At 44.6% G+C, this 24,873-nt stretch overlaps 1 protein-coding gene across 5 annotated transcripts in view; it reads left to right on the forward strand.

The window, feature by feature from the left end:
* Nucleotides 1-24,873, forward strand: part of LOC115094055 (sodium- and chloride-dependent neutral and basic amino acid transporter B(0+)-like) — a 440,377-nt gene that overhangs the window by 109,570 nt on the left and 305,934 nt on the right. For all 5 annotated transcript variants that reach the window (XM_029606711.1, XM_029606713.1, XM_029606709.1 and 2 more), the window contains one exon: nt 21,082-21,222. In XM_029606711.1, the coding sequence (XP_029462571.1) occupies nt 21,082-21,222 (141 nt within the window). The remainder of the gene's footprint in view (nt 1-21,081; nt 21,223-24,873) is intronic.

The raw sequence follows: 24,873 nt of genomic DNA on the forward strand, positions 1-24,873 counted from the left end.
CCTACGCATAGCGGCTCGCCTTGGGATGGGTAATAGTTGGCGAAGTCGGCTTGAAGCGAACAAAAGGACCAAGCGTTCAGACCTACACCACAAATATCTCAGAGGATAGAAATCCTACCCTGTTTGAACCGTGCCCTAACCACCTAAGCACTAAGGAGATCCTAAGATGTGAAGGACCAAATCTCAATTCAGCTACCAGCCGGATCACCCCCCCCATCAGATGCAGAGGAACATCTAGGGGACCCAGTGCTTCAAGTTGCCAGGGATGACGACAAACCTACACTTTCGGTAGAGAATAGTCCATCGCCTGCAGTAGCCACATACGGGCTCAGGAGAACAGCTCAAGAAGGAGAAAAAGAGTATGGTACAGGGGCCAGATGCTTTGTGGAGAAGGACTTCTACGTAGATGACGGATTAAAGTCCTTACCTATCGCAAGGGAAACGATTAAGTTAATAAACGCAAAATTAGCACCACAACCCGACCACACCATACCACGCCTAGAATTGTGTGGAGCGGTGCTAGCAGTGGAAATAATGGAGCTGATAACAGCCGAGATAGAAACGCAAATTGATGCTATTCACTTCTACACGGATAGCAAAGTAGTACTAGGTTACATTTACAACCAGACCAGAAGGTTTCACGTGTATGTTAGCAAAAGAGTTGAACGTATACGCAAGTCAACGCACCCAGAACAATGGTATTATGTGCCCACCGATCAGAATCCAGCAGATCACGCGACAAGAAATGTGCCAGCATCCCATTTAATGGAAACGATGTGGCTGACGGGACCAGAATTTCTCCGTAAACCAGAACACAGGTCTCCTGAATGCTTATTCGATCTCGTAGACCCCGACACTGATTCGGAGATTCGCCCAGTCACAACTACTCTCCTCACCAGTATTGTTCCCAGGAGCGGTCTGGGAGCTCACCGTTTCCTGCGCTTTTCAAGCTGGACAACACTGAGAAGAGCAATGGCGCTTCTCATCCATATAGCGCTATCAAGACACCTACCAACTAATGATAGGCGGAACACCTGTCGTCGATGGCACCTCTGCACAGAATCCTTCTCGGTGAATGAGCTCACCCGAGCGGAGAACACCATCTTACGCTGTGTACAACGGGAAATGTATGCAGAAGAATGGAAACGCATCAGCAGAGGTGCGGGCTTGCCCAAAGACAGCCTCCTCCGAAAGTTGAATCCTTTCATTGACAAAAACGGCCTGATGAGAATTGGTGGCCGTCTCACCCAAGCAGAACTGGGCATGGGAGAGAAGAACCCCGTCGTTGTTCCTGGTCAGCATCACATAGCTGTTCTGCTTGTACGACACTACCATGAACAGGTGCGGCATCAAGGTCGACACTTCACTGAAGGAGCTGTCAGAGCAGCAGGGCTGTGGATTGTGGGTGCGAAACGATGCATCACCTCCGTAATTTACAAATGCATCAAGTGTCGCAAACTACGTGGTGCCTTCCAACAACAACAAATGGCCAACTTGCCAGCAGATCGACTCAGTACCGAGCCTCCGTTTACTTATGTAGGGCTAGACATCTTTGGGCCCTGGCTGATCACATCCAGGCGCACCCGAGGGGGATGCGCGAACAACAAACGCTGGCCAGTAATATTCACCTGTATGAGTATTAGAGCTGTACACATTGAAGTCGTCGAGTCTTTGGATACCTCTAGTTTCATAAATGCATTGCGCAGATTCTTTGCGATCAGAGGTCCAGCCACCCAAATCCGCTCCGACTGTGGAACTAACTTCATAGGAACTTGCAAAGAACTGAACATTGCCTCTGTTAAGATTGACAATCCTACTGTTGAAAGATACCTTAGCAATCAGAAATGCACATGGAAGTTCAATCCGCCCCACGCCTCACACATGGACGGATCATGGGAGCGAATGATTGGGATGGCCCATCGAATCCTCGATGCCATGCTGATAGAAACTAGTCCGACTCGACTCACCCATGAAGTCCTAACCACTCTCCTAGCAGAAGTGGTGGCTATCCTCAACGCGAGACCACTAATCCCGGTATCCACCGACCCTGAGTCACCACTGATCTTGACCCCAGCCATGCTTTTAACACAAAAGACTAATAACATTCCTGTACCGCATGGGGACTTTGATGGCAAAGGAATTAATAAACGCCAATGGAAACAAGTCCAACAGCTTGTCAACTCCTTTTAGAGTCGCTGGAAAAAAGAGTACTTACCGACTCTCCAGTTTCGAAGCAAATGGCAATCCAACAAACCCAACATCCGAGAAGGGGACCTTGTTCTTCTCAAAAATGATCAAACCCAACGCAAAAGCTGGCCCCTGGGGCTCGTCATAAAGACTCACCCCGGAAACGACGGACGAATTTGTAAGATCGAAGTAAAGACTACGAACCAAGGAACAGCCAAGATCTTCTACAGACCCGTCAGTGAAGTGGTACTCCTCATGCCACATGAAGAAACCTGAACTTCGTGGACCGTTGTCCACACCAAAGACTCTCTCTCTCTCTTTTTGTGTTGTCTGTCTTTCGTTTCAGCTTGGTGAAACTCCTTGAGGAAGACATCATACACCGCCTAGATGACTGGATGACCGAGACGACTGTGAACTTCCCTGAACATCGAAAAGATCCAGTTACAATGAACTTTTCACTGTTGCATGTTTATATGATAACTGATGTTGTGGTATCTTGTGATACCAGACGGGGAGTGTTCTGTCCCCATTAATGGGTATATGTTTGTGTTTGTAGATAGTGCAGCCCACCTGTGTTTACCACAGCCCCTCCTTTCTAGTAATTGTGACACTTTCAGTAACCCAGCAGAGAAGTCTGAAAGCCCTGCCTTTAAAAGGGAGTATGCCTTTAACAAAAGCCCCCTCCCTTCAGGTTCCCTCCTGAGTCACTGGGTCCTGGGCTCTCTGCTATTGGTTCTCGCCCTTACCTCAGCCTGAGGAGAGTTTCTCCGGTATTCATTGCCATGACAGTGGGTTAGTCCCAGCCAAGCCAGCAGCAGACTTACGTGCCTGTAACCGTTGTTACAGAACAGCTTTTTACGTTCCTCCTACCGCTTATTTATAAGACTAATCAGCCTCAACCCCACGTTCTCTTTCCCTGCGCCCCAAGAATCTTCACCTTCCTTCCCCTGCCTTCATCCAGCTACAAGGATCTCTGCCAGTGGCACAGACGTTTGAAACCAACTCTTGTAAGTAGTTATAAATTAGCTTTACAATAAAGATTTCAAACTTAAAGATCTTTGTGTGAGGACTGATTGGGTGGAACGTTAGCTGCTTTGAATGAGGGAACTTGGAAAGTTTCTGTGAAGTAAAACAGTAAAAAAGCTGTACAGTGAAATGCTGTACAGTTGAGAACTGTACAGCCTCTTACCAGTTATACATGACACAGTATAACAGAGACCTTTTTAAGAGGATACAGGATTTTTCTGAGTCTTTACCAGAGCAACTCCAGACTCAGCTTTTATACTCTGGCTCAAAAAGGTCTGGATGCTGGAAAACATGAGGTACGCGCTGCATATGATATTTTTGACACTGCCTTTAGAGTGTCTGCAGCGAGTATTAGTGCAAGGAGATAGGCCTGGCTCAAATCCTTTAACTTAAGACCAGAAGTGAAAGACAGGTTAGCTGATCTATCCTGTGTAGGTGATAATCTCTTTGGTGAAAAGATCCGAGAGACTGTGGCACAGCTAAAGGACCATCATGAAACACTGCGCCATCTTTCTTCTCTGCCGTCTGAATTTCCATCTGCCACAAAGAGAACTTTCAGGCGTGACACTAAAAGGCTGACCTACAAGCCGAGACAATTCTATCCCTCAGCTTCTAGAGGATGTCCTTCCAGACCTTACCAAAAAGGTCAATCCAGACAGTCTCGGCCTCAAAAGTCTCAGCCAGCCTCTCAGCCTGGACCAACGTCAGGGTTTTGACTCCTTCCTAGAGAGTGTAAGCCAAATTCCTCTTCCATCCATACTGGTCGGCGGTCAGCTCTGTCACTTCAACAACATTTGGCATACAGTCACCACAGACCAGTGGGTGCTTGCGGTAGTCACTCACGGTTACCACCTAAATTTCCTGACTGTTCCACCGGACTCCTCACCTCGACTGACGTGGGGAACATCCGACCACTCTCTCTTGCTCAAACAGGAAGTCTCAATCCTCCTCAACATCCGAGCAATAGAACCAGTGTCCCTCTCCCAAAAGGGGCAAGGGTTCTACTCCTGGTATTTTCTGATACCAAAAAATTCAGGTGGTGTACGTCCGATACTGGACCTTCGCACACTAAACAAATTTTTGCAGAAAGAGAAATTCAAAATGGTAACCTTGGGCTCTCTACTTCCTCTTCTACAAAGAGAAGATTGGCTATGCTCTATAGATCTCCAAGATGCTTACACACACAGCTCCATAACTCCTTCTCATCGCAAATTTCTTCGATTCCTGGTCGGCCCTCATCACTTCCAGTACCGTGTACTACCATTTGGCCTAGTGTCCACTCCACGAGTATTCACCAAGTGCCTGGTGGTGGTCGCAGCCTTTCTCAGGAATCAGGGAGTGCATGTCTACCCTTATCTCGACTAAGAACCAATGTCAGGAAGTATTTCTTCACAGAAAGGGTGGTGGATGCCTGGAATGCCCTTCCGGAGGAAGTGGTGATGTCTAAAACTATGAAGGACTTCAAAGGACCGTGGGATAAACACTGTGGATCCATCAAGTCTAGTGGGCGAAATAAAGTGGAGGCAGCAAAACACTGCATGGAGCGGCAGTAGCCACAGAGGCGTTCATGGAGCGGGATGCCAGTGGCCAGTAGGTGCTCCACCTTCAGGCAGCAAAACACTGCACGGAGCGGCAGTAGCCACAGAGGCATTCACGGAGCGGGATGCCAGTGGCCAGTAGTGGGTGTTCCACCTTCAGGCAGCAAAACACTGCACAGAGCGGCAGTAGCCACAGAGGCATTCACGGAGCGGGATGCCAGTGGCCAGTAGTGGGTGTTCCACCTTCAGGCAGCAAAACACTCCACAGAGCGGCAGTAGCCACAGAGGCATTCACGGAGCGGGGTGCCAGTGGCCAGTGGTTGGTGTTCCGCCTTCACGGAGGGCTGCCATCTCCAAAAAAAACTAAAACAAGAAACAAACAAACAAAGCAGGGGTGGGTAGGAGTATGGGGCAGGGGTGTGGCCTGCTTGTTGCGGCGGTTGCTACCCCTGTTTGAGCTGGATGTTCACTGGGATGTGGATACAGCGCTGCTCTCTGCATGGAGGAGGGGTGGAAGGGAGTTGGGGCGGGAGGGGGCTGGAAGCCAATAGGGATGGGTGGGAGGGAGAAAAAGGGTGGAGGGAGAAAAAGGGTGGGAAAAAAAATAAATAAAGAAATAAATGGATGAACTGCGTGGCTTGCTGGGTAGACTGGATGGGCCGTTTGGTCTTCTTCTGCCGTCATTTCTATGTTTCTATGTTTCTATGATTGGTTGATAAGGGCTCCGACTCAGCAGGATGCATTAGCCTCCCTGCATCTCACTATCCATACCCTGATCTCCTTAGGTTTTCTAATCAACTATCCCAAATCCAAGATAGTTCCATCCCAAACCCTTTCCTTTATAGGGGCCGACTTAAACACACTATAGGCAAAAGACTTCATCCCCCAGGATCGCGCTTTCACCATAACCTCTCTGGCGCATCACATGCAAACTTGAGCATCTTCAACTGCTCGTCATTTCCTCATACTTCTGGGTCACATGGTGTCCTCAGTGCATGCCACTCCAATGGCTCGCCTTGCCATGAGGGTCATGCAGTGGACCCTAAAATCCCAGTGGATTCAAGCTTGTCAGCCAATGTCCAGCATTGTCCAGGTTACCAAACAGCTCCATCTGTCTCTAGCTTGGTGGATGCACCACTCCAATCTCATTCAAGGCCTTCCATTTCAAGCTCCAGAACCTCAAATTGTCTTAACAGACGCATCCAACCTAGGGTGGGGTGCACATGTAGGCGATCTGCATACTCGGGGAACCTGGTCTCCAGAGGAAGCCAGACACCAAATAAATTTCCTGGAGCTATGGGCGATCAGATATGCCCTCAAGGCCTTTCAGGATTGCGTTTCAAACAAAGCCATCCTGATTCAAACCGACAATCAGATTGCGATGTGGTACATCAACAAACAAGGGGGAACGGGCTCCTACCTACAGTGTCAGGAAGCTGCACAGATATGGGCATGGGCCCTTTCCCGCTCGATGTACCTCAAAGCAACCTACTTGCCGGGAGTAGACAATCTCTTGGCGGACAAGCTCAGTCACACTTTCCATCCGCACGAGTGGTCTCTCAACCCCACAGTAGCGGACTCGATATTCCAGTGTTGGGGCTACCCTCGCATAGACCTCTTTGCGTCGGTCCACAACCACAAAGTAGACAACTTCTGCTCTCTCTTTTGCAGTCACCACTGGCAACCAAGAGATGCCTTCGCCCTCTCCTGGGCCAGCGGTCTCCTTTATGCATACCCTCCTCTTCCTCTCATTTCAAAGACTCTCGTGAAGCTATGGAAGGACCGGAGCTTAATGATTCTGATAGCTCCCCACTGGCCATGCCAGGTGTGGTTTCCAAACCTCCAGGACCTATCAGTATGCCGGCACATTCCTCTGGGGAAGGATCCCCTTCTGATAACTCAGAACGACAAGTTCGGTTATTTACTCTTTCGGATAGTAGAAAGACTAGGGGGCACTCCATGAAGTTAGCATGGGGCACATTTAAAACTAATCGTAGAAAGTTCTTTTTTACTCAACGCACAATTAAACTCTGGAATTTGTTGCCAGAGGATGTGGTTAGTGCAGTTAGTATAGCTGTGTTTAAAAAAGGATTGGATAAGTTCTTGGAGGAGAAGTCCATTACCTGCTATTAAGTTCACTTAGAGAATAGCCACTGCCATTAGCAATGGTAACATGGAATAGACTTAGTTTTTGGGTACTTGCCAGGTTCTTATGGCCTGGATTGGCCACTTTTGGAAACAGGATGCTGGGCTTGATGGACCCTTGGTCTGACCCAGTATGGCATTTTCTTATGTTACCTGCACCACCCCGACCTCCAAGCTTTGTCTCTGACGGCCTGGATGTTGAAAGGTTAATACTCCAACCTCTTAACCTTTCAGAGTCTGTATCCCGAGTCCTGGTGACTTTATGAAAGCCTTCACGAGAAGGTCTTATCACTCTAAATGGAAGAAGTTTATGGTCTGGTGCACTTCCATGTCCATAGACCCCTTTACTTGTTCCACTGCAATGTTCCTGGACTATCTCTGGCACCTGTCAGCATTAGGCCTGAAAACTTTCTCTATCAGGGTGCATGTCAGTGCAGTGTCTGCGTACCATAAGGGTATAGGAAATATCTCCATTTCAACACAACCCTTAGTATCACGCTTTATGAGAGTCTTGCTCCATTTAAAACCTCCACTCCGTGCTCCGGCCCCTGCTTGGGACCTTAATGTAGTGTTGGGACAGCTAATGAAACCTCCGTTTGAGCCTCTCCACTCCTGTGATCTCCACTATCTTACCTGGAAGGTAGTTTTTTCTTCTCGTGATCACATCCACTCACAGAGTTGGTGAATTACAGGCATTAGTTACCTACCCGCCTTACACTAAACTTCTGCATGACACGGTAGTGCTCTGCACTCACCCTAAATTTTTACCAAAGGTCCTATTGGAATGTCACATTAATCAATCCATTATCCTACCTACCTTTCTTCCCAGGCCCCATTCCAATCCAGGAGAACAGGCTCTGCATTCCTTAGATTGCAAGCGTGCTCTAGCCTTCTGTCTAGATCGCACATCAGCCCACAGGAAATCCACTCAATTATTTGTTTCCTTTGATGCCATCAAACTTGTTAATCCTGTGGGAAAGCAGACCCTCTCCAACTGGTTGGCGGACTGTATTTCTTTTTGCTACCAGCAAGTAAGCATTCCACTCCAAGACCATGTGAAAGCACACTCCATCAGGGCCATGGCGACATCAGTAGCGCACCTCCGTTCAGTGCCGCTTCCTGACCTGGAGTTCTCTCCATACATTCTCAGCCCATTATTGCTTAGGCTGGCAGACAAGATTCCGTCTTCGGCCAGTCTGTTCTACGCAACTTATTTTCAGTTTAACTTACCAACATCCTTCCACCGACCCGTTAGGGTTCAGTATGCCCTCCTAACCAAATTCCACCCCTGTTGTTGTGCCTGTTGCAAGTCTTTGGGTGCATTTGGTGCTTCACTCGGGCATCCTCAGCTCGGTACTCACCCATATGTGAGGACTACCATCCTGCTTGTCCTGTGAGAAAGCAGAGTTGCTTACCTGTATCAGGTGTCCTCACAGGACAGCAGGATATTAGTCCTCACGAAACCTGCCCGCCACCCTGTGGAGTTGGGTTCGTTTACGTTTTCTTATTTTATTTTTTTGCACATACTTTGCTATATTATGAGACTGAAGGGGGACTCCTGCTGGGTGCAGGGTTGGTGCTGTGCTGGGCATGCCCAGTAGGTGCCAGTCAAAGTTCTAGAAACTTTGACAAAAGTGTTCCGTGATTGGGCTCCATCCTGATGATGTCACCCATATGTAAGGACTAACATCCTGCTTTCCTGTGAAAACACCTGTTGCAGGTAATCAACTCTGCTGTCCCAGGATAAATTTTCTCTAGGCAAAAACATATTTTGGAAGTACATTTGTATGAGAATATTTTACCAGGAGAAATACCTTTGTTCAAGGAATAAACATAAGAGATTAAGTTTACATTGCATTATAATGACAGGAGTCAGGTGCTACCTTATAGACTAACCAATTTATTGAAGCAAGAGCTTTCAAGATGCATCTGATGAAATGGATACCATCCTCAAAAGCTCCTGCTTCAATAACATGATTAGTCTATAAGATGCCACCTGACTCCTGTCATTTTTTTGCTACACCAGACTAACACGACTATCCCTGTGAAGATTTTTCATTGTATTATAAAATAAGCTCACGCAGAAGTTGTTAGGATTCTGCGTGGGGGCTGAGCTGCAGGCAGTCCCCTACCTTCCTTGGCCAGTCATGCCGCTGATGCCGTCTCTCGCAGCAGGCCATGCCTCGGCGTTCCTGTGTTTCTCCGCGATCCTAGAGCTGCCGCCGGGATTCTTCTTCATTATGGCATGAAGCCGCCGCTACCACTATCTGTCTCCATCCGTTTCGCGGCAGGCAGACGCCTCTTGTCCTGTTCTCCATGCGGCAGGGATGCTGCTGATGTGTCTGCTCCTTCCTGCTTCTTCTTAGGTGCGGATGCGCACCTTTCCTCATTATTTAAAGGGCCAGCGGCGGGAAAAGCCCCGCAGCTTTCAGCAGTGACATCATCAGCCTGTTCCTGGATCTGCCCTATTAAAGGGCCCTGCTTCTTTCCCTCAATGCCTTCGGATCCAGTCTTCACAGTGTATGTGCTCTTCTTCGGATCCAGGTCCTCCGTGGTCTTCCTGTGCCTTGGTGGATCTTTGTTCCTTGTTCATCATGTTCCTGAACTTCGTTTCCTGGTCTTGTCCCTTGTCGGAGCTCCCTCGTTACCTGTCTCCTGTTCTTGATGTTCCAGATGTCCAGTTCTCCTGATGTCCTGATGATCTGTGTCCAGAGGTGACATGTTTCATGTTCCTGATGTCCGATGTTCCTGTCTTGACTTTGTCCATCTCATCTTCAGCTCTTCGTCCAGTTTCCAGGTCCCTCATCTGTCCACCACTCCTGGAGTGCCACCGTCGTGGTCTGTGACCAGCCCATGGGGGGGCAGTGTAGGGTGTCTAGTTGTACAAGGCCTTCTCGTCTGCAGCACAAGCATCTAGAAGACTCCTGTTTTTAATGCCTTGCTTCTGAGATCCTGAATCTTGAATCCTGTCCCGGTCTTTGGAGATCCTTGTGCCTGCTTCCGTCCATGCCTTAGACTCTGCCAGAACCTGCTCCGCTTCAGCATGGTCCGCGACCAGCCACAGGTGGCTGTGTAGGATGCGCCCTGGTGCAGACCTCTACTAAATTTTCGTCATGTTCCAGTCTCAAGTTCCATTGCCTCATCTGGAGTCTGCTTCATGTTCAGCGTGGTCCGTGACCAGCCATGGGCGGCTGTGTAGGGCGCACTGCTATGCAGTTCTCACCCAGTACTTTCGACTGACTCCTGAATCCTTGCCCGAAACTTCTGAGCAACCTGAATCCTTGTCCGAGTCTTCCGAGTATCTAAGTCTTCATCTGAGTCTCCTGCGTATCCAAGTCTACGTCTGAATCCTCCGAGTATCCTGAGTCTTCGTCTGAGTCTTCATATTCTTGCCCTCAGCCTCTGTCTGGCCTCACGCACTCATCGTTTTCAAGCGGCGGGTCCGGAAGGGCTATCGAGTGGCCCGAGGGCTACTCTTGAGACCAACATTGCGTTGCTGGGTCTCATTGGTGCGTGTAGGTCCAGTGGAGGGCTGAGCCTGCCTTTTTTCTCTTCCAGATATTCTTCGCCTTGTCTTCAGTCCAGTCTTGCTCCTGCTCCACCCATGCTCGTACCTGCTTATCTCTCACGGTGTATCCTGGGACTCCTCCCTGAGCCGCACTGTGATCCAAGGGCTCATATCCTTCCTTGAGATGGGACCATGCCTCCGTGCTCCTAACAGGGCCTGAAGGGCGCGCTCCCTAACAGAAGTGTAAGGCTTATGTTTGAATCCAGATCTCTGACTAGAGATACTTCTAATCTACCAGAGGAACCAATGAAAAAGCAGTTTCATTTCCTAAACATTTATCTACTGAACTGGAATAAACTGCTTGCTAGTTGTTGAAGAGGCCTATTGCTACACCTGATCCAATAATAAAAACTAATATGGATTAAAAAATCTCCTGCTCTCCATACCTGGTATCTTTTGATTTCATTGACATTGTCATGCACTGGGGGAGGTAGGGTCACACAAACTTTATATTCACAAACACACACACAAACATACATGCACACATATGCATTCTCTCACATACTCCATCTCTCATATATATGCCTATGCTCTAACACACACTCCCTCTCTCACTCACAGACACATTGTTGTCGATTTTAAGACCTGCGTGCATGCATCCATGTGTGTGTGGTTTCCAGTGCGCACATATGAATGTGCCGATGATATAACATACGTACGCCAGAGTACACATGTTATAAATTTTAATGGCTGTATGCACATGCGCACCGGATTTTACAATCTGTGCATGCATGTTTGGGTGGCCCGTGATTTGTGTGTACAGGGGGGGAATTTTAAAACCTATGCGTGATGTGATCCGCTGGTCCCCTGTTTCCTAACCCTAACCCTCCCTCTTCTCCTCTCCTCCCCGCCCCCTAAACCTACTCTAACTATCCCCAAATTTATTTTTTGCTTACTTACTGCTCCTCTGGAGAAAAATAAACTCCATGAGCATGCTCCCATCCCGCCCCACACCCCACCCCTCCCTACCCAGACCACACCCCCGGTCCATCCCTTTCTTTGGGCCCAGCACTTCTGCGTGTAACAGGGGTTATGCGCATGGCCGGACCCATTGTAAAATGCGTGTGGTGTGCACTGCGCAAGGCCTGGCCACGCACGTAACCCTTGTAATTTACACACGAGGCCCTTTTAAAATTGGGCTAATTATGTGTGTGTGCCTGCCTGTGAGAGGCTATATGTGACACATAGGCTCTCAAAGTTTCACACGCACACAGGCTCTCCCAAATAGGCTCTCACATAGACACAAACACATACATATGAACACAAGCTCTGACACAGACACACACTCAAGCTCTCACACAGACACACACACATGAACACAAGCTCTGTTACAGACCTCACATTCAAGATCTCAGACAGACACACACACATACAAGCTCTGACACAGACAAATGCACACAGGTTCACACACACACACACACACACACACACACACAAAGAGTCACACAAATGGCCTCCTTTCTCCAGGCCACAGTGAGATGAGCTCATCATGGCCCCCTCCATTCTCCTCTTCACTTCAGGCCATGGTGGGATGAGCTCCATCATGGCCCCGCTGGCTTCCTTCTCCTTTAAGTTCGGGTCATGGTAGAATGAGCTCCCTCATGACTCCACGGACTATTCTTTCCTTTGACTCCGCCAGCCTTCTTGTGATTTGAGGAGTGCAGAGGCTGGAAAGCTGTGAGTGTACACATGCAGTTAATAGGGAAAACTGCCACTGCCTTTCCTCACTTTTGGCCGCAGGACTGGAAGGCTCATCTGTATACTGCTTCCAGCATCCCCTGGGAGAGGACGCCAGAGGTTACAGCGAGTGATCCAGGGTTTGAACTCCACAGCCCCAGCTTCCAGAGGCCCTGCACCCTTTGCAGTAGAAGAGGATCGGAAGCGCGCGCCTAATGGTGTGCGAATCTCAAACCCTACAAATCTTTGAGTGAAGATCAATTTAATGGTGGTTAAAAAGGGCTGGTAAGTATAGCTTTGGGAAATCTTTGGACTCAAAAAAGGTTTGGAGAAAGGTGACACAGTGGGATATATTCTTTAGAGTTTGTTTTGTGTCTGAGATAATAAGTGAGCCAGAAGTAGTTAATTCTTGTGTCTGTCTGGTCGCCGCATCTCAAAAAAGATATAATTGCGATGGAGAAGGTACAGAGAAGGGCTACCAAAATGATAAGGGGAATGGAACAACACCCCTATGAGGAAAGACTAAAGAGGTTAGGACTTTTCAGCTTGGAGAAGAGACGACTGAGGGGGGATATGATAGAGGTGTTTAAAATCATGAGAGGTCTAGAATGGGTAGATGTAAATCGGTTATTTACTCTTTCGGATAGTAGAAAGACTAGGGGGCACTCCATGAAGTTAGCATGGGGCACATTTAAAACTAATCGGAGAAAGTTCTTTTTTACTCAACGCACAATTAAACTCTGGAATTTGTTGCCAGAGCATGTGGTTCGTGCAGTTAGTATAGCTGTGTTTAAAAAAAGGATTGGATAAGTTCTTGGAGGAGAAGTCCATTACCTGCTATTAAGTTCACTTAGAGAATAGCCACTGCCATTAGCAATGGTTACATGGAATAGACTTAGTTTTTGAGTACTTGCCAGGTTCTTATGGCCTGGATTGGCCACTGTTGGAAACAGGATGCTGGGCTTGATGGACCCTTGGTCTGACCCAGTATGGCATGTTCTTATGTTCTTCTTATGTTCTTATGTCTTTCCCACCCACTCAACCCTTGATCTTTAGGCAGGAGACACTTTCTCATTAAAAATCAATCAGGCTCTTATCTAAATCATACTATTACACCAGACTTTATTGAGAGTTTAATCAGTCCCTTGTAGGACACTAGCTGATTAATTAGTAAATACACCTGAAAATTTAAAGTACTCTAATTCCAACTCCCTTAGTATCCTAAACTTAACAAAATTAAGATGAAGGCAACAGTCCAGCAGCAAGAGGGGGTCTTTCCAGTCTTTTTCACTGAGTGCCACATGTATGATTTTTTACCTGCCGGTGAGAGATTGCATGTGTGCACCCGGTGCAAAGAGCTCCTGGCTCCCAGGGAATGTGTCTGATCTCTGGAGGCTAGACTGGCAGACTTGGAGGAGCTGATGCAGATAGAGAGGTACATTGATGAGACCTTCAGGGACATAGTAGCCAAGTCCCAAATTCAGTCTGGCAGCCCCAGTGCTGCCTTGGATCAGAAAGGTCTCCCAGTTGGAGAACATCACCCTGGTGTAGTAGGAAGTGATCCTGTAGCAAGGACCTGCTCTCCAGGTGATGTATTGTCCTCTTGCACTGACGACAAATCTCCCAGGGCTACTGCCCAGGAGGGAAGGGTTAGGCCGGCCATCATAGTTAGTGATTCGATTATTAGAAATGTAGATAGCTCGGTGGCTGGTGGACATGAGGACCACCTGGTAACTTGACTGCCTGGTGCAAAGGTGGCAGACCTCACGCATCACCTAGATAGGATTATAGATAGTGCTGGGGAGGAGCCAGCTATCGTGATACGTGTGGGCACCAACAACATAGGAAAATGTGGGAGAGAAGTTCTGGAAACCAAATTTAGGATTTTAGATAGAAAGATGAAATCCAGAACCTACAGGTAGCATTCTCTGAAATGCTTCCTGTTCCACGTTCAGGTCCCCAGAGGCAGGCAGAGCTCCAGAGTCTCAAATTGTGGATGAGATGATGGTGCAGGGAAGAAGGATTCAGTTTTGTAAGGAACTGGGGAAACTTTTGGGGAAGGGGGAGACTTTTCCGAAAGGATGGGCTCCACCTTAACCAGAGTGGAACCAAGCTGCTGGAACTAACTTTTAAAAAGGAGGTAGAGCAGCTTTTAAACTAGAACAGGGGGGAAAGTCAACAGTCACTCAGCAGTGCATGGATCAGAGGAATGTATCCTTGAAGGATACTAATGAAAGAGGAGCGTTAAGGCATTCCATCAGAGAGATTCCAATAAAAGCAAACATAGTCCATGTGCCTATATGTAAAAAAATCACTTGAGCTAAATATTTCCAAATTATCCCTATCAACTGAAAAGCAGGTTGATAATACAAACAAATACACACTTTGAAATGCCTGTATGCCAATGCCAGAAGTCTGAGAAGTAAGATGGGAAAGTTAGAGTATATAGCAGTAAATGATGAGATTGACATAATTGGCTTCTCAGAAACCTGGTGGAAGGAGGATAACCAATGGGACAGTGCTATATCAGGGTACAAATTATATCACAATGATAGGGAGGATCAACTTGGTGGGGGTGTGGTACTTTGTGTCTGGGAGGTATAGATTCCAACAGGATAAAGATCATACAAGAGACTAAATGCTCAGTAGAATCTATATGGGTAGAAATCCCATGTGTATTGTGTGATGTCACTGAAATGCAAAACATCAATGACACTTCTTCCTGTTCACCAAGAACACTGTCAAGAACATAAGATCAAACGTAAACGCTCTTTTATCCCAAGAACACATGTAAATTCAGTTCAGTGTTTAACCCATGTGGAACAACAGTATTTAGTCTGTAAATCCAATGTTGCTCAGTCTGTAGCAGTAACAATTCGCGATCACCTCTGCGCCAATGTATCGGAATGTGATCAATAGCACAAAAGGAGAGATCATTAAAACAATGTCCAAATTCCATGCAGTGTGATACCATGCGCTCATCGACAGGCATGTTTTATATTGGACCTGTGTTCTATCATCCGAGTTTTCAAAAGACGTTTGGTCTTCCCAATATAGAGCAAATCACAAGGACATCGGATTAAATAAATCACCATGGTGGAAATACATGTGGTTTTGTATTTCAAAAAGATTTTATAATCCAATTTCAAAACCAATGAATCCTGAATGGTCATTGAAGAAGCACATTCTGAGCAGCTATTGCATGGATGATGTGATCCTTTCATGACGTCATTTGAATCAGGAATGATAGAGCAATCTAATCTCATCAACATATTCCTCAGATTAGTAGCATGTGAAAAGGTGATCCTTAGAGGTGTTTGAAAAATATCACAAGTTTGTAATCTGGGCCAGTATTTAAGAATGGATTTTCGAATCACATGAACATCAGAAGAATATGGTAAAACACAAGTATGGCAGGAGGAGTCATCTGCAGAGCGTTTTGCTCGTAGATAGGCTTTACAAACACTTGACCGTGGATAGCCATGAGCTAGAAAATGCTCACATAGTAGTTTAGACTGGATCTCAAAATCAGCCAACGTAGTACATAGGCGTCTTAGCCGGAGCACGTGCGATAGGACCCGAAAGATGGTGAACTATGCCTGGGCAGGGCGAAGCCAGAGGAAACTCTGGTGGAGATCCGTAGCAGTCCTGACGTGGATAAACTGGCTCACGTGAAGATTCAATTTAAAGTTCCTGGGATGAGCACTGGCAAAATGCAAGTATGTATTAGAACTCACAGTCTTATGGAATAGAGAGGCCACAAATTTACCATCAATCATAGTAATCTTTATGTCCAAAAAAGAAATTGACACACATTGAATTTTGGCAATAAATTTCAAACTGACATTACGGGAATTCTACTATAGAAAAGAACTGAAGATGTCTTCATCACCTCTCCACAGGACAAAAACACCATCAATATATCATTTCCAGATGACCAGGTGACTGTCAAAAGGGTGGTCAGTAAGCCATCATTCTTCAAAAATGTTCACATATAAGTTGGCCAAATCTGGGGCCATGGTGGCCCCCATGGCTGTCCTGCAAATTTGCTGGAAAAAATCTTGATTGAATGGAAAATTTTTTTGTTTCAAAGCTATTTCTAGCAGTTGTAATAGAAAGTCACTTGGAATCTGATGGGGTCTGGGATGTCTCTCAAAATAAGTATAAACAATTTCTATAGTCTCATCTTGTTGGATAGAGGTGTACAATGCTTCAACGTCCAAAGTAGCCATTTTTAAATTGGTGGTATCAACCTCTAGTTGTTCAAGAAAAACGATCATATCAGATGAATCCCTCACATATGAAGAAATCAATGGAACAAATGGTGCTAGAAAATAGTCAACAAATCGTGAGAGTGGCTCTAATAGGGATCCACAGCTGGAGACTATCGGACACCCAGGGGGACGATCTAAATTCTTGTGGATCTTTGGCAATGTATAGAAAATAGGAGTATGGGGATGAGTCTTAACAAGAAATTTCGCTTCTTTAGGGGTCAGAAAACCAGATCGAGTACCACTTTTAACAAGTTGAATGATTGATTGTTGTATTGCAGTAGTTGGATCAGAATCAAGGTGTTTATAGAAGCAAGTGTCATTTAACTGATGGCAAATCTCTGTCTCGTAATCAACATGATCTTGTAAAACAATTTTCCCACCTTTGTGCTGCTGGTTTAATAATTAAATCTTTTGCAGAACGTAGTTCTTGAAGAGCAATTCTTTCATTTCGTGAAAAATTGGAAAATGATTGATTTGATGAAGAAGTCTGTAAAGACAAAATATCTTTAGACACCAATTGGTAAAAAAAACTTTAATGGCCAGTTCCTCAGGACCGGGAGGCACCCATGTCGAAGGGTTGGATAGAATGGATGGATCAAAGGATGGTGGATGTGATTCAAAACATTTTTTTAATTTCAAACAAAATGAAACAGAGCCACCTGCAAGGAGAATTTATTAGCTCGTGAAGTAGGGACAGAGGATAATCCCCGTTCTAATAATTTTTAGTTGTGTAAATGATAAATTCCAAGAAGACAGATTTAAAACTAGGGATTCTTTGCATATTGTAAGTGAGTGATTCGCATCGAAGGTTCGAAGCTGTCTTGATGTGGAGTCGTCGGGTATCAATTGTAACAATTGTAATACAGGCGCTGAGAACCGCGTGTGCTCTGGCCTAAAAAAGAGGAAGAGGAAGATTTCACCACAGAGGAATTATCATTTCTGTGTTGGTGGGAATGTGTCTCGTCATCCCCAGAAGAGTCATCGCCGCTTGAATCAAACGTGACATGTCTTGATGATCTAGTGGTATTGTTCTTAGTCATCCATGGGTAAACAAACCCTTTGTTATAATCACGCTCATCACGGCAAACGTTTTCAAATTTGAATTTCTTCAAATCAGATCAAAAATTTTCCATCAATTCTTCAGTTAATATCATCTGAATGGCAAATTTATCAGATTCCATGGTTGATGCCAACATAGTCTTAGTTACTTCAATTTCTTCATGTATAAGAATCACAGAAGATTGGGCTTTTTTAATAATTAAAATCATAAGATCTAAGCTGTATTTATTAAGTACAGCATTCCAGTCAGACATAAATTCGGCATCTTCCTTATATAAATGAGGTTCTTTAAAAATGCGAAGACCTTGAGGGATACGTTGGACATGGCAGAATTCTAATAGAGTGTCTGCCTGTACTGTCATACGACAGAACGGCGTATCAATTTTTGTAGAGTGAAAAATTGTAAGTCAGATGAGAAGACAAGTCCGAAGATGATGAAAAGGAAGATGGCTTATCCAATCATGCCTGTAGATCAGTGTCAGAAAAACTGAGAGTCTTCAAAGGAATAATGGCTTCAGATTCCATGACTTGCTATAGTGATACACAGCTTAATCAAGGGGAGACAGTGGTTAACCACAACAACTAAATCGCAACAAAAAAGTGGAAACCAAAAATATGTTTAAGTCTAGCCTTAACAGAAGGTGTCAGCAAACCTGACATTGTGTAAACTTCAAGAGAAACCAACCGGTCTTATAATCATTCACCTTCCAAAAAATCTTTTTAATTCAAAAAACTTATTATTTTTTTGTGTTTATATATTAATATAAAAGTGTCGTTTCACAGCACAGCTTCCTCAGGGACATGCGAACATCTTTAAACACAGAGTCTTAACCTAAAGATAATAATAGTACCATTATAGAAATTCACCAATAATGAAGATGAAAAAATATTTATCTTGATGTCAAAAAGGCTACCATCTCAAAATAGACACTAAGGGCCTCATCACACTGCACGAAACAGGCTGTTCCATGAAAGGTTGATCACAGTGCACAACATGTTGAGAGAGAGAGAGAGAGAGAGAGAGAGAGAGAGAGAGAGAGAGAGAGAGAGAGAGAGAGAGAGAGAGAGAGAGAGACTTGCTATAATGTCTACTCCCTAGACAGGTATTTGTATCCCTATGAGAGGCCCACCTAGTAACTCGAGGTGGGGATTAGGTAAGAGTGAAGGGGGTTGGGGCCACTTTCACATTCAGCGTGAGACGTACGAACAGAACAGTGGTCTCTTGTGAAGATTTGAAGGCCTTCGGAGTGAGGAAACTCACTCCAAGATGAGATTTGGACAATGTTCTCTCCACCTAGCTTGTTGTTGCCCAGGTAGAGTGTCCATCAAGCTAGGTGGAGAGAACCTTGCCCAAATCTCATCTTGGAGTGAGTTTCCTCACTCCGAAGGCCTTCAAATCTTCATAAGAGACCACTGTTCTGTTTGTACGTCTCACGTTGAATGTGAAAGTGGCCCCAACCCCCTACACTCTTACCTAATCCCCACCTCGAGTTACTAGGTGGGCCTCTCATAGGGATACAAATAGCTGTCTAGGGAGTAGACATTATAGCAAGTCTCTCTCTCTCTCTCTCTCTCTCTCTCTCTCTCTCTCTCTCTCTCTCTCTCTCCCTCTCCCTCTCCCTCTCCCCTCTCCCTCTCCCTCTCCCTCTCCCTCCCCCTCCCCCCCCCCTCCCCCTCCCCCTCCCCCCCCTTTTACTGGCCTCTAGTGCACAATGTAACACAAATGAAAGGGTTGTAGCTAGGAGCCACACTAACACTGCAGCTGTTTCCTGCTTTACATATGCTCTGCCCCTGAATAACAAATTTATCTCCTGCGGTAACTGCTTAGAAAATGACCCCCTATGTCTTGATCAACTTTTCACAGAAATCGAAGGAACTGAAGCCGAGGCTTACATCTCTTTAAATGTCCAACTCTCGTGTGACGTCACTGAAATGCAAACCATCAATGACACTTCTTCCTGTTCTCCAAGAACACTGTCAGGAATATAAGATCAAACTTAAATGCTCTTTTATTCCAAGAACACATGTAAATTTCAGTGTTTAACCCATGTGGAACAATAGTATTTAGTCTGTAAATCCAACGTTTCTCGGTCTATAGTAGTAACAATTCGCGATCTCCTATGTGCCAATGTATTGGAATGTGATCAATAGCACAAATGGAGAGATCATTAAAACAATGTCCAACTTCCATGCAGTGTGATACCATAGGTTCATCTACTCGGGCATGTTTTATATTGGACCTGTGTTCTATCATCCGAGTTTTCAAAAGACGTTTGGTCTTCCCAATATAGAGCAACTCACAAGGACATCGGATTAAATAAATCACCATGGTGGAAATACATGTGGTTTTGTATTTCAAAAAGATTTTATAACCCAATTTCAAAACCAATGAATCCTGAATAGGGGTGTGAATCGTGTGATCGATCGTCTTAACGATCAATTTTGGCTGGGGGGGGAGGGAAATCTGATCGTCGTGTTTTTGTTTTGTTAAAAATCGTTAAAAATTGTAAATCGGGGGAGGGCGGGAAAACCGGCACACCAAAAAAATCCTAAAACCCACCCTGAACCTTTAAAACAAATCCCCCACCCTCCCAAAACCCCCTAAAATGTTTTAAATTACCTGGGGTCCAGTGAGGGGGGTCCCGGCGTGATCTCCCTCTCTCTGGCCACGACTGCGATAAGAGAAATGGCGCCGGTGGCCCTTTGCCCTTATCATGTGACAGGGCAAAGGTAGCGCTGGCGCCATTTTGGTTCCTGGCTCACGACGTCACGCGTGCAGGAGATCGCCCCCGGACCCCCGCTGGACCCCCAGGGACTTTTGGCCAGCTTGGGGGGGGGCCTCCTGACCCCCACAAGACTTGCCAAAAGTCCAGCGGGGGTCCGGGAGCGACCTCCTGCACACGGGCCGTATTGCCAATCTTCAAAATGGCGCCGGTGCTACCTTTGCCCTCACTATGTCATACGGGCGACCTGTTTTCCTTTAAAACATTATACTGGATAAATGTATTAATGGAAATTTGCAAAAATAAAAAATTTAAAAAAAAAATGTTCATAAATAAGTTACACAAAGTCAGGCTTGCTGACACCTTCTTAAGTCAAGTCCACGTGGTTGAAATTAAACACTGTGTTCAGTCCCTCCTGACGCAGCTCTAAGCGAAACACGGTCCATGTCGGGGGACCTGGTGGAAAACTACGGTATATCGCATTGAGCTTTTGGAGTAGCCGCTTATGAAAAAATAAAAGGAAGGAATTCAATTTCCTAATTTGCAACACTACGAATCTTTGGACTGTATGATTCTTTCTGCTCTCGTTCTTTGTGTGTGGATAATAATTGGAGAGCAGCATTCCTCCTATTTGTGTGTTAAAAATCATTTCTGGACATAAGCGTAAGTATTCCCATGAATATGGTCTTTTGCTTCTAAACAAATGTATTAGTCTACATGGATATGGCAACATCAGTTACTATACTTATTGAGTCACATAATAAATCTTGCACTTCCACTGCCATTATTGTATAGACAATATTTGCAAAAATGTAAATGACAAAGACTTTTTTTTTTTTTTAAACAATTTTCTTTAACTTAGATGTCTTCTGCACTATTGACAGGTAGTATATTTTACAGCATTATTCCCATACATTGTTCTGACTATCCTTCTTATACGAGGCATTACCCTTGAAGGTGCTGGGGATGGCATTAACTATTATATTGGAACACAATCAGATATTTCAAAATTAAAAGAAGCAGAGGTAAGTTTCAGTCATCAGTAATGAAGTGGATTTTCCTTTATTAAAAAAATGTAATTAATGTTTTACTTATTTATTTTATTTGTTAAAATATATTACTTACCAACAGACTAAAAGTCAAGGAACAACAAAATAAAAATACAATCTGCACAGGAAAATGTAAAATAGTTTGAATGTTAAGGAATTGCATTGTTATGTCACACATAGTTGTTAGCAAGTTCAGCATCATGGCTTCAGGAGCTGGAGGCTGAATCCTAAACTACTTACATATGATTCACCAGAAGTCAAATTATTAATACAGTCATGTTTTAGGGATTTATTTGCTGGAAAAATCGGAATCTATTTATCATATTCAATGATTCTGGTTGTCACAACATGTGGCCACCTACTGGGAATGTAAATAGTTTGTGTTGATCCCTTGTAGTTCCCATAATTTGCATACTAATATGGTAGATTGTTGCAGATATGGTTGACTTGATCCACCTAGTCTGCTGTAGCTAAAGATATATCCCATCTCTGAGCCATACAAGCTTGACCACCTATAGAATATCACTTCTTATCAAAGTTGCTTCATTGTCTTTCCTCTTTGGTCCTCTGCCATCCTGGATAGAGAGAAATAGAACTTTATATAATTAATGTGCAAAATATTTATTATTGAACATATAAACAAAATACATTTAAAATCAATGAAAAACAGTCACTCCCATTCGCACCTTATGTTTTCTGTGACATTTGAGGTTGGTCCGTTGTGTGAGAGCGTTTTTCGCTGCTTTGAAGGCTTTCATTGTAAGCTATATAAGGAGAGTTATGGTGATACTTTATTGGAAATCTTTTTGAGTAAGGTATTTACAAGCAAAGAGTAGGTCACAACCTGTGATTTTATAATATGTCCCTGATGAAGCCCATTCATGGGTGAAACAAGGATCCGTTGTTGGACTTGAGATGCAGATGATGGAGGAAAAGAGTTACTTCTTTCTCTCTGTGTGAATTAAGTACAGTGAAGATCGATAAATAAATGACATTGGGAGTATATAGTACCCTAATTAAAATATCGGAAACCCTGTGAAGAAAAGTATTTCTATTTTTCATAAATTTTTTGGAGGCACTTGTGCACTTTAAAGTGAAAAATTGTATACATTATTTGGTGTCATTAGTGTACGGATTTTAAGGTGCGAATGGGAGAGACTGTTTTTCATTGATTTTAAATGTATTTTGTTTATATGTTCAATAATAAATATTTTGCACATTAATTATATAAAGTTCTATTTCTCTATGTGTATGTACAAAATGGATTTTTAGAGAAATTTGAGTTAATATAGTCCCTATGTGTTGTTTGCCATCCTGGATAGAGAAGCATTTACGTTTCAATAATTATTAAACAAACAACTAATAACCCTTCCTCCCTATGCCCCCCACATACACATATCTCTTATTCAATCTTGTAACCCTGTTCTTACCATTGCATTTATATTTGTTCCAAGCATGCTTAAATTCTAGCACAGTGTTGATTTCTACCAGCTGTGCTGGTAGATCATTCTGGATATCTACACTCTGTCAGTAAAGAAGGATTTCCTCATATTTCCTCTAAGTCTCCTTCCCTCCAACTTCATATCATGACCCCTTGTCCTTGAATTTCCTTTTCTATGGAAAACGGAATCTTCTTATACTTTATTGAAGTCTGATAAATTTTTGAATGTTTCTATCAAATCTCCATTTTTCCTTCTTTCTTCCAGTGAGTACATTTTGAATATCCTAAGTTTCTCTGTGTAGGGTTTGTACTGGAGGCCCAGTTCATTTTCATAGTCTTCCTCTGAACTACTGCCATTCTCTCAATGTCATTAAAAAGGTATGGCCTTCAGAAATGAATCCAGTACTCAAGATGGTGGGGTCTCACTAGAAGCCTGTACAAGGACATTATTAACTTTTTCTTCCAGCTGATGACAACTCTACTCATGTACTGAGATAACTTTACCATTTGCTTTATTACATTAAGTGGCAACCTTCAGGTCATCTGAGATGATTACTTCTAGGGGACAAATGTACTCAGCATTTTCCCATAGAAACAAATGAGAAAAACACTTTAGAACATCTGACAGGTCCTGTTCCTATTTAATATCTCCCTTGCATGTAATATTTTACCTGCTTCCCTAGTTTTTGTATAAAATTCATATACATTTTGTTTACTTAGTTTTCGATATAAAATTTGTTTAATATTGTAGTTCTTCTCCCTCCCGGTGGCCCGTTAGCCCAAAATTTATCTTTTCATTGTTCTTTGTTTTATGTAAAGCCTGTTCGCTGCATTACGTTTTCATATAAACCGATGAGATGTTCTTGACTGTCTGTATATAAAATTTTCAAATAAATAAATAAAATAATAACAATAGTTTGTTCCTTGTCCTTCTGCTTCACTAGTCAAGAACATGTGGGTTTAGTCCCCTCATCCAGCAGTTGGAGACACAGTTGTTTGTTTTTTTATGATATAACCTGTATGTATGTCATGCATGGAACCAGATGCAGCCAGTTCTCACAGGACAATCAGGATGGTAGTCCTTAATATGGGTGACGTCAGTGGATGGAGCCCTGACATGGAAAACTTTTCTGTCAAAGTTTCTAGAAATCTTTGACTGACACTGGCACCCTTAGTGCACTAAGCATGCTCAACATGCCATTATCCCTGTGCCCACACGTGTCTCCCTTCAGTCTTCTTTTTTCTGCGCGGCAGTTAGCATCGTGGTCAGGAGCTCTGTGAGAAACTCTCACAACTTTTCCTCACGGAAACTCTTGAAGTTTTACTTCACAAATAATTTTTCCCTACACGGGACTCCCTTCACGTACATTTATTCGATGCTCGGTGAGTACTTTGCCCTGTTTTTCGGTTGGTTCTTGTCACCTCACTGTTTCCCAGGCCTACCAACTGAACTGCAGCCTTCCCTCTCCCTATGATTTTAACCCCACAAAGCCTGCGAGTGTCCTCCTGCGATCCTCCATCTGGTTATCAGGGCTAGTGGGATAGGGACGTCCACGGTTACTATTGCCGCCAGAGCAGCTGTCGAATCCAGGCTTCCATTGATTCCCTAGGTACCTTAGTAGTGGTCAATGCCCCCAACAATAACGTTGGTGCCTCCATTCATGCTGTCCTGCCTCCATTGATGCCATCCATGCCCCACCCCCCCCTCGGTTCATCGATGCTATCGATCCGCACATTGATTCTGTCAGTGCCATCGATGTTTACATCCATGACACTGATCTCTCCATGAATTCCATCAATGCCCACGTCGATGCCATTGACACCCTCGTCGATGTCATCGACGCCCACATTGATGCCATTGACACCATCGATGCCTGGGTCCATTCCATCGATGCCTTTGATGCCAGGTCAATGCCATCGATGCCCATGCCGATGCCATCGATGCTAAGGTCGATGCCATCGATGCTGTCGAGGGCAGTGTTGATTTTATCCATGCCATCGACGGCACTGTCTATTTCATCCATGCCATTAATGCCTGTGGCTGTTCCATCCATGCCATCGACGCCCACGTCATTTCCATTGGTACCATCATCGGTTCTATCAATGCCTTCGTTGAGTCCACCGATGCTGTCAATGCCCTCGACGAATTGTTGATGCTGCCATCGATCCCAATGATGCCGGTATCA

This window comes from Rhinatrema bivittatum, chromosome 6, assembly GCF_901001135.1.
Source record: "Rhinatrema bivittatum chromosome 6, aRhiBiv1.1, whole genome shotgun sequence".
Lineage (NCBI taxonomy): Eukaryota > Metazoa > Chordata > Amphibia > Gymnophiona > Rhinatrematidae > Rhinatrema > Rhinatrema bivittatum.